Genomic DNA, 11,347 nt, shown 5'->3' with positions numbered 1-11,347 from the left:
AATACTAGAAACACTAGTGTCAGACATTATGAAAATGTCCAAACGACAAGTAAAAAAAACAGGCAATAAGTCATAAACCGGTGATCAGATCTTGCTTATCACTAACTAAATTGTGCCGCAAGGCTAACAAAAGAATACTTCACCAATTGTCGATGAGAGAAAACAACCAGCAAAGTAAGAATTCCAAAATTCAAGCTGCTGCCAAACACTGGACTTCAACCATCAGCTAGCAGAAACAAATTGAAGCTCTTTGCTAAGTTGTTCCTCTTCCCCCAAAAGTGGGCGAGGCACGTCGCCAAAAGCCAAAACACACTAGCGCCACCCACGAATTAAAAAATTTTAAGCTGCCGATAATAGAAACTAAAAGCTATGTAATTACTGGGTAAGTTACTTATATAAAAATTAATTGTCATGGCTAATAATACAAATGATGATAGATAAAATGACAATTTTAATAATAACCTACTTACAGTATCTACAATAACATTCTAAAATTACAGAGTATCAAATACTTTGGAAGAACGACTTGAAAATGGCATTTATTGAGGTTTATTAGATAACACTCCCTGTCGATAAACCAGTTTTCGACTAGATTCCCAGATGGAAGCATTTGTTTTTCGTGAAGAAATAACTGCTTGCTCAACCAGATGATCCTCCTCAATGTCACTATTTGCAGTTTGACAAACTGGTACTGAAAACTTGTTATCTCTCAATGAGTCTAGGTAGCTTGCTTTGCTGTCCACAACACTGAGAGAAATTCCAAGCTGAGCAGCATAATAGGTAACCATTATAATAGCCTGAAAGAAAAGGGCCATGTCACTGAATACATACTAAAGGGAAATGCAGACAAAAAATGAACCGGTGAAAACTACAGAGAAACAAATTCTTCCATGAACCTGATATTTTAAAATACAACATAAAAAAAAGATGCATAGGATTCTATAAAAAGTGTTGAAACACTGCACAAAATTACCTGTGAATGTGGCACACGACCATAGAATTCATTGAAGCCAATGCATCCATCAGACACAGCAAAAAGGATCCCCCCCATGCAAGAACATAACTTTGTCCATGTCCATAGTTCTTCAAAAAGCTGCACACGAGCCACAGCTCGCCACACCATTGTCATAAGGAGAAATGCATACACTGGCATTCCAAAGCTAATGACTCCTGATGTACCAGGCATCAACAAATACAAACCTGTGCATAAAGAAAATAAAAATGTTTAAAATGGTTAGAAAAAATTAAAATCCCACAAAAGAAGAAAGAACACATGTTTACCTGTAGAAAATATGGTGTACAGTGAATTTGAAAAAAAATATATAAAAAATACATATCTATGAAATATGCATCAAAATTAATACTGTACAGTATATCAAATTTTCTTACTCAAGGAAATACTATAAGAAAAGGAATTAAGAAATCAATTCCTTGCTATTCTTACAATCAATGTCAAGATGTAATGTTGAATGTAATTTACAGATGGACAGGAATATAGAATTTTGGCCCAAGGCCCTATGAGGTCATTCAGCGCTGGTAATTGACAGATGCAGGCTAAATATAGTTTTCTGTAATTTATTGCAGTGTTGACCATTTGACAGGGGAAACATTAATAATCTACAATGATACCATACAAATGATATAATAAACTTAAAATAGAAAATTATGACACAATTAATTAATTATTACCTACTACTAAGTTAGCATGCATCTTTGTGCCATTAGTTGTAATCAGCATTCAAAATAAAAGTATAATGCTTGACTGACCTATATGGACTATCTGTAATCACCTGTTTCCCACCAGGTGGAATTAGAATGTTTACCTTCTTATCAAAATTCATCATGACCACCTACTACAATGCGGGGAGACTTGGTGGGTTTCCACTTTAACAGTAGGTATCTAAATACAGTAATTTATTTTATCAAAATTTTTATTATTTGGGATGAAACTTACCTACTCTTAAAGTTAACCAACTTACACACTGAATGAGGATGGAGGGTTAGTGCAGCCAGAGAAGCATTTGCTCAGCCAAGCAACTGTTAAGCTGTTTTCCCTTTTTTAAAAGGGAAAACAGCTTAACATTCTTGCCTTGTATGAGATCCTTCCTGGTAAGTACTAACACCAAGCAGTGGAGCCACAGCGTTGTGCAAGGTCTTCGCAGCAAGCCTTGTCCAATGATTATTACAGGCAAAAAGGACTCGTATCTCATAGAGTGCTAGTGACTCCTGTGCCAGAGTAAAAAGTCCATAACTGACAGTCCAAACTAAAGATAATGACTACCTGTAGATATGAAGGTACATTCCTATACAATTTGTGCTCCCCAAACTCAACACAGGGATTTCCAAATAACCCAAAGATTACAGAGAAAGGAAGGTTCTCCTGTACAGTATTTGGTTTAGGAGGAAATAGTCCCCGCAGTGATGACATGACTTAGGGCTTTACAATTCTCATTCAAAAGTTGATGCCTTGCAAACAAAGCAAGGCAAAACTGAAGTTGATATCCATTGAGCTGTGTTGACAACCTCCTCTAACAAAACGTTTTTAGGGAAATTAAAAGATGTGCTTACAGCATGGATGTTATGGTTTTACTGTCAAATGATGGTAAATGATCAGGATTCGACTCTACATGTGCTGACTTCATTACGAAACAGTGAAAAAAGATATAGCATTCTTGAACATAGGTGTGTTTGGTATCCTAATGCCAGAATAAATCCTCAACTCCTCCTCTTCAAGGATGTCTTTCTAGATAAATCCTTAGAGCTATCGATGGACATAGCAGAGCATCCTCTTCATTGCCTACAAAAGCAACACTCGAAAAGGGACATCATTCTTGAACATAGGAGTATATGGCCTCCTAACACCAGAATAAATTCTTAACTATTCCTCTTCAAGGATAAGTCTTTCCAGATAAATCCCTAGAGCAATAGCTGGACATAACAGTTTCCTCTTCATTGCCTACTAACGCATTTCAATTAACCGTTAAATGCCTACTGGACATATCATACGTCGACTAAAATTGTCTGTTGGGTGCCAAGTGGACGTACCGTACGTCGACTACAAAAAATTTCAACCTTTGGTCAACACTGACTCGACCGAAATGGTTGAAAAACGCAATTGTAAGCTAAAACTCTTACATTCTAGTAATACTCAATCATTTACCTTCATTTTGCAACAAATTGGAAGTCTCTAGCACAATATTTTGATTTATGGTGAATTTTTGAAAAAACTTTTCCTTACGCCACAAGAGTAACTCGGCGAAAATTTCAGAAATTCTTTAATCATTTTGTCGTAATTTTTGCACTGTTTTATATTAGCCGTTACATAAAGTTTTATATATGAAAATGTGCGCAATTTCATGTAAAATACAACAAAATACAACCCATGGTTGTAGCTTTATCAGTTTGGAAATATTTTCATATAAATCTCGATAACTGCCAAAATTTCAACTTTCGGTCAATTTTGACTTTCGACGAAATGGTAAAAAACGCAATTGTAAGCTAAAACTCTTACATTCTAGTAATATTCAATAATTTACCTTCATTTGCAACAAATTGGAAGTCTCTAGCACAATATTTCGATTTATGATGAATTCTTGAAAAAAACTTTTTCCTTACATCCGCGCCAGAAATTCTTTCGTCACGTTGTCGTAATGTTTGCACCATTTTATATTAGTCGTTACATAAAGTTTTATATATGGAAATGTGCACAATTTCATGTAGAATACAACAGAAAATTACTCATGGTTGTAGCTTTTATCAGTTTTGAAATATTTTCATATAAATCATGATAACTGCCAAAATTTCAACCTTCGGTCAATTTTAACTCGACCAAAATGGTAAAAAAACGCAATTATAAGCTAAAACTCTTACATTCTAGTAATATTCAATCATGTACCTTCATTTTGCAACAAACTGGAAGTCTCTAGCACAATATTTCGATTTATGGTGAATTTCTGAAAAAAAAACTTTTTCCTTACGTCTGCGCGCAGTAACTCGGCCGAACATCCCAGAAATTCTTTCGTCACGTTGTCGTAATGTTTGCATCGTTTTACATTAGTCGTTAAATAAACTTTTATATATGAAAATGTGCGTAATTTCATGTAGAATACAACAGAAAATAATTCATGGTTGTAGCTTTTATCAGTTTTGAAATATTTTCACATAAATCACGATAACTGCCAAAATTTCAACCTTCGGTCAACTTTAACTTTCGACCGAAATGGTCAAAAAAACGCAATTGTAAGCTAAAACTCTTACATTCTAGTAATATTCAATCATTTACCTTCATTTTGCAATAAATTGGAAGTCTCTAGCACAATATTTCGATTTATGGTGAATTTTTGAAAAAAACATTTTCCTTATGTCCGCGCGGTAACTCGGACGAACATCTCAGAAATTCTTTCGTCACGTTGTCATAATGTTTGCACCGTTTTATATTAGTCGTTACATAAACTTTTATATATGAAAATGTGCGCAATTTCATGTACAATACAACAGAAAATAACTCATGGTTGTAGCTTTTATCAGTTTTGAAATATTTTCATATACATTACGATAAATAGAAAAAATTCTACCTTCGGTCAACTTTAACTCGACCGAAATGGTCGAAAACTGCAATTGTAAGCTAAAAAACTTACAGTCTAGTAATATTCAATCAATTAGCTTCATTTATCAACAAACAGGAAGTCTCTAGCACAATATTTCGATTTATAGTGAATTTTAAAAAAAATTTTTTTAAGTCTGCGCGTTACGGATTCATGCATCATATTGTGATAATATTTTCTCTGTGTTGCTTTGATCGTTTTACAATTTGTTATATACCAAAATCATCGCAATTTAGTGTACAATGCAAAGAAAAAAAAATAATCCGTTAGCTTTAACCGTTTTGCTCACAGTGCGATTTGTATAAAATTATATATGAAAATTTTTTTTTGCGCTGTCATATATTTCAATATTTATATATGATGATATTTTTTCATTTCTGATGGTTGCATACTAAACTTCAGGCAATGACAAAAAAGGAGCCAAAATGAACTCTTAATCTTAAAAACTAAACGTGCTGTGATTTTTAAAAAACTTTTTTCCGCTTGGCGCTAACTCCCCAACGCCGCCGGCATACGGGAGACATTTTTGTAAATAGAGGCTCGGTGTTTAAGGGTTAAGTACAGTCACAAATCTGGCTTTGCTCTGATGTTTTTGAAATAAAAAAAAAAAAAAAGACATGTGTCCCCTTAAACAAAGTCTTACAGGAAAGGGCTTGAGGCTTACTAATGCACTTTGCTGTACCAAGACCTACAGGAAAGTGTTTTGAAAATTAAGTTCTTAAGTGACGCTTCATCCAAAGGCTCAAACTGAGGAAATGTCAAATTTAAGGACTACGTCCACATTCCATGTTAAATAATATGAAGATTTTGGGGCTATAATCTCAAAAGATCAGAAAATCTCTTCAAAAGTCATGAGCGATATTCAAGTTAGCATGTCCCAAAACTGAAGACAACATAAAGTGATATACTTTAAGCCCTGGAACAGATAATTGCTTCTCATACCCCGAGATATTGGAAGAACTTGATTGGCTTATCTACAGAGGTACAGGTGCTGGAAATCTCTCCCGACAAGCACCAAATAAATCAATGATCACTGTTGCTGATAAGCTCTAAGTTTAGGGTGTTCAAGACTTAAGGACTGTTTTCCTAGCTGCTCTCAAAAAGCCTCTAGCTAACAAGAAACATATGACAGTTTATCCATAGTCTGATGAAGTAAGTGGAGTTTTTAATGCAATTTTCTCAAATGTAACTGTCTGAAAGATCTTTCCCAGCTGGCAGAAGGTGAAGAACTTCTACTGCCAAGAAAGGTAGCTCAGGAAACCATTTCCTTTTGGGCCCACCAAGGGCTAACAATGGCTCAAGTTCTCAGACTTTCACAACTAGTTGAAAATTTTTCTCGAGTGCAAATGGATGAAGAGCATTTGAGTCTTAATTTGACCACTCAAATTTGACCACTCTAGAAAAAAAGCACTCACTATCCATGCAGGCAACTGGGAGTTTTGTTTTTTGGGCAGGTGCAAATCAATCACCAAAGGTTCCACAACTTCTGACATGCTGAGATCATTCAGATAGAAGACTCGCCCTTTCCTGCTGAGTTGGTCTGCAATAACAAGTTTTGTGTTTTCTCCCTTGGACAAACTGTGGAATGATGTTTATGGACTCTGACCAAAGGAGAAGTTTCTCTACTAGCCTATACAAATTTCTTGGTGTGTACTTCCTTCTGTAAGAAAGAAGTTGAACTATTGGAGTAGATGGAAATTGTCTTGTCTCTGATTAGATGCTCTACTTACATAAGACCTCTAGATTGTTTATATGCATTGTGCTTTCCTATATAACCAAATTCCTTAATATTTTCATATTCTCCAGAATGGCTTCCCAACCTGACCCTGAGGGAACCGAAGACAATGTGAGGTCCATGGTATATTGATCTAGAGGCATCCCCAACAGCAGTCTTGACCAATTTTCCCACCAACGAAGAGGCAGACCAAACAGCAGTCTTGACCGATTTCCCCCACCTACTAAGAGATATGAAACACCTGAAGAAATTATAATGTCTCCCAAAAGAATTAAAACTAGGAACATAAAATCAGTAGTAAATCTAATAAATATAATCACAACAACACTGTAAAATAAAAAAGATCAAACAATACCATTACAACAGCACTATTTATGTTATTCACAATATAGTCATTAAAAGGCCAAGTAAACTGAAATTATAGAAAACTGAGAAGGTAAAATATTAAGAAAAGAAGGAGGAGCTTTCCTGATAATCCATCAAGCAGTTTTTGCTTTCTTATAAGCCTGTCCAACACACTTTTTCAAAAACAGGAAAGTGAAAAAAAAAGAGGAATAATGCCTGACTATACCCTCAAGCAAGGGAGCTCAAACTCAAGACCATGGAAGACATGGTACAGTCATGCCCAAATCTGAGGTGGCATGATTCTTTTTGTACCATCCAAAATCTCAGACTCAACATAAAGTTGCCAAGTACTGCTAAACTTTTTTTTCATTTCCAGTGTCATACATGTCAACAAGTTTGCGAATTCACAGCAAACACTATTTTCCCTAAGGTTATATAAATATGTTCCCTTTTATGCATTGGTAAATTTGTAAACTGTGTGACTGGAACTGATTTTTTTTTTTTTACACTGCTTCGCTCAAAGAATAGTGTGATAAGGTTAGCAGTGCTGTCAATGACAGCGTGCTTAATATGCTCCTTGGACTTGTCAACATAACTACCTCTGCAGCATTATAACAGTAAACCTAATACACTCAACAGTCATAACATTTTCAAAACAGGAATATGCATTACAAGTTTTCTTTGAATGCTGAAATTTTAGGCTGTGTTCAAACTCCTGTATTTTGCAAAATGATTTATAGATCTAACAAATTCATCTAAGCCTTCTGTAATGTAATCTCTGTTACTAAAGAATTTGTAGAGATTACCTGTTCTTTGAAGAATAAAAGATGATGATGATTTGAATTATGTGGAGAAGATGGCTATTAATCAAAATATCTATTAGTATTAATGTCAAGGCCTATGGACATTTGTTTAACTGGTTTAAAATATTTTTTTAAAAGTCCTTTTGCTCGCTTTTGGTGTATAATTTATTCATTTATAAGGCAACTTGAAGTGCACGAAACTGCAGATAACTTCATAGGCTTTCTGGTCAGAAATTGTTAACATAGGCCTAGGAATACAACTTGGCTTTAACAAAACTATAATTGCAAAGGCAAATATTTGCTACAGTATTTCCAAACCTTCTTGTCGTTTTGGGTAGGGAAAGGGTGGGGAGTGGCGCTGCCATATCAAACACTGTTAATCAATTTGGCTAGCATTTTAATGCACTACAGACCAAAAACATACACAAATAATCTGTGCTACATTTTCTTTTTATTACAGGAAGACCCTTCGTAATATTTTACACTTGGTAACGACTGAAACAATGCTTTTTTTTTCTTAATCGTGGCACAGATTTTGAGCTGTGTTGCCAGTTTGCTTGAAGGACTCTCATCCAAGCTTAAGCTGCCCCTGGGGCATGTAGAGGTCAAACTCAGAAATGATGAGTATGGGAATAAAAAAACTCTAAACAAAAATATTACAGGACTGTGTAGAGTATTTCACACTACAAAAGCACGTAGAGAATGAGCTGTGAATATTTTTATTTACATAAAAGGTAAAATTATAGAGAAATGTTATATTTCTTAAGGGTAGGGAAGAATGAATCTGCAAAAACCCTAAGAGCAAGAGAATATCTCCAAGAACATCTATATCTATAATATATGGAATTTTCATTCTAAAATTAATTTCAATATACTTACCTGGATACTTCATACAGCACTTAGTTCGCATCCTAAGAAAACAACACTTACAACATTATCACCTTAGTACCACTAACCGATAAAAGAAAAATTCTCAAACCACCAATTATCACCTCTGGTAATGACCGCAAACAGCGCCACATCCCCTCTCCGCTCAGCTGATCATCAGTAATTCTCACATTGAGAGTGGGGAGGTGGGTGGGATGTATGAAGTATCCAGGTAAAGTGTATTGAAATTAATTTTAGAATGAAAATTCCATTTCAAAATACATTCCTGGATACTTCATACAGCAAAAATTCCCAAAATTTTACTGGAGGTGGGATCGATCGTACTAGAGGTTGATTAGTGACCTATCCAACTATTCTACTCATTGACTTGGTAAGAATAGAAGGAAGCTGGTGGCACTCACCTAGACTCAGAGTTCTGCCGCCTCATGGAGGTCAGGTATGCACAGAAAGGTCTGAAGTCTCAGGGATAAGAGTGTGGAGGCAACATAGCCCTACATCCACTTTGTTCTTATATGAGAACAGTCTAGTCATGTCAAGTTAGTCTCGCCCTGCCAGGGACTCGAGAAGAACTTAACCCAAACATACTGCGGGAAATTGCAATAATGAAGTTAACCCTTCAACGCCGAGCCTCTATTTACAAAAACGTCTCCCGTATGCCAGCGGCGTTCGGTGAGTTAGCGCCGAAGCGGAAAAAAAGTTTTTTTCAAAAAATCACAGCACGTTTACTTTTTAAGATTAAGAGTTCATTTTTGGCTCCTTTTTTTGTCATTGCCTGAAGTTTAGTATGCAACCATCAGAAATTAAAAAAAATATCATTATCATATATAAATATTGGAATATATGACAGCGCAAAAAAAAAAAACTCATATAATTGTATACAAATCGCGCTGTAAGTACAACGGTTAAAGCTAATGAGCTAATTTTTTTTAGTTGTATTGTACACTAAATTGCAATGATTTTGGTATATAACAAATTGTAAAACGATCAAAGCAACACAGAGAAAATATTATCACAAAATGATGCATGAATTAAACGCCAGGACACAAAAAAATGTTTTTTTAAAAATTCACCATAAATCGAAATATTGTGCTAGAGACTTCCCGTTTGTTAAAAAATGAAGCTAATTGATTGAATATTACTAGACTGTAAGTGCTTTAGCTTACAATTGCAGTTTTCGACCATTTCAGTCGAGTTAAAGTTGACCGAAAGTCGAATTTTTTCTATTTATCATGATTTATATGAAAATATTTCATAACTGATAAAAGCTACAACCATGAGTTATTTTCTGTTATATTGTACATGAAATTGCACACATTTTCATATATAAAACTTTATGTAACGACTAATATAAAACGGTGCAAATATTACGACAACGAGACGAAAGAATTTCTGAGATGTTCAGCCGAGTTACCGCAAGAGCGTAAAAAAATGTTTTTTTAAAATTCACCATAAATCGAAATATTGTGCTAGAGACTTCCAATTTATTGCAAAATGAAGGTAAACGATTGAATATTACTAGAATGTAAGAGTTTTAGCTTACAATTGCATTTTTTTACCATTTCGGTCGAGTTAAAGTTGACAGAAGGTTGAAATTTTGGCAGTTATCGTGATTTATGTGAAAATATTTCAAAACTGATAAAAGCTACAACCATGAGCTATCTTCTGTTGTATTCTACATGAAATTGCACACATTTTCATATATAAAAGTTTATGTAACGACTAATGTAAAACAATGCAAACATTACGACAACATGACAAAAATTTTCTGAGATGTTCAAGGCGAGTTACACAAGAGAGCGTAAGGAAAAAATTTTTTTTCAGAAATTCACCATAAATTGAAATATTGTGCTAGAGACTTCCAGTTTGTTGCAAAATGAAGGTACATGATTGAATATTACTAGAATGTAAGAGTTTTAGCTTATAATTGCGTTTTTACCATTTCGGTCGAGTTAAAGTTGACGAAGCTTGAAATTTTGGCAGTTATCGTGATTTATATGAAAATATTTCAAAACTGATAAAAGCTACAACCATGAGTTATTTTCTGTTGTATTCTACATGAAATTGCACACATTTCCATATAAAAAAACTTTATGTAACGACTAATATAAAACAGTGCAAACATTACAACAACGTGACGAAAAGAATTTCTGGCGCGGACGTAAGGAAAAAGTTTTTTCAAAAATTCACCATAAATCGAAATATTGTGCTAGAAACTTCCAATTTGTTGCAAAATGAAGGTAAATGATTGAATATTACTAGAATGTAAGAGTTTTAGCTTACAATTGCGTTTTTACCATTTCGGTCGAGTCAAAGTTGACCGAAGGTTGAAATTTTGGCAGTTATCGTGATTTATATGAAAATATTTCAAAACTGATAAAAGCTACAACCATGAGTTATTTTCTGTTGTATTGTGCATGAAATTGTGCACATTTTCATATATAAAACTTTATGTAACAGCTAATATAGAACAGTGCAAAAATTACGACAAAATGACGAAAAGAATTTCTGAAATTTTAGGCCGAGTTACATAGGCGTAAGAAAAAAGTTTTATTCAAAAATTCACCATAAATCGAAATATTGTGCTAGAGACTTCCAATTTGTTGCAATATGAAGGTACATGATTGAATATTACTAGAATGTAAGAGTTTTAGCTTACAATTGCGTTTTTCGACCATTTCGGTCGAGTCAAAGACCGAAGGCTGAAATTTTTGTAGTCGGCGTGCAGTCGTCCACTTGGCACCCAACAGACAATTTTAGTCGACGTATGATACATCCAGTAGGCGTTTAAGGGTTAATGTCTTAACCTAATAAACTGCTTATTAATCAATCAGAACATAAATATAATAATTTTTAAAATATATATTTAACCATATAAATATATAAAATAAATGATGAGTTAATTAAGATTAATTAATGACCTGACCATAGCAACAAAAAGGTCCCAAAGAGGAACAACCATCTAAACTGCATGA

General features: G+C 34.4%; 1 protein-coding gene across 1 annotated transcript in view; it reads right to left on the bottom strand.

Moving 5' to 3' along the window:
- Positions 1-431: 431 nt before the first annotated feature.
- LOC136829554 (lysoplasmalogenase TMEM86A-like) overlaps positions 432-11,347 on the bottom strand; it is a 48,164-nt gene continuing 37,248 nt past the window's right edge. Inside the window, exons 4-5 of the mRNA XM_067088395.1 lie at positions 974-1,200; positions 432-797 (exon numbers count right to left, since the gene is read on the bottom strand). Of these exons, the coding sequence (XP_066944496.1) occupies positions 540-797; positions 974-1,200 (485 nt within the window). The 3' untranslated portion in view covers positions 432-539. The remainder of the gene's footprint in view (positions 798-973; positions 1,201-11,347) is intronic.

The sequence above is a fragment of the Macrobrachium rosenbergii genome, chromosome 44, assembly GCF_040412425.1.
Source record: "Macrobrachium rosenbergii isolate ZJJX-2024 chromosome 44, ASM4041242v1, whole genome shotgun sequence".
NCBI classification, from domain to species: Eukaryota; Metazoa; Arthropoda; class Malacostraca; order Decapoda; family Palaemonidae; genus Macrobrachium; species Macrobrachium rosenbergii.
Note: the sequence above shows the minus strand (reverse complement) of the source record. Positions and strands in the feature narration are given on the sequence as shown.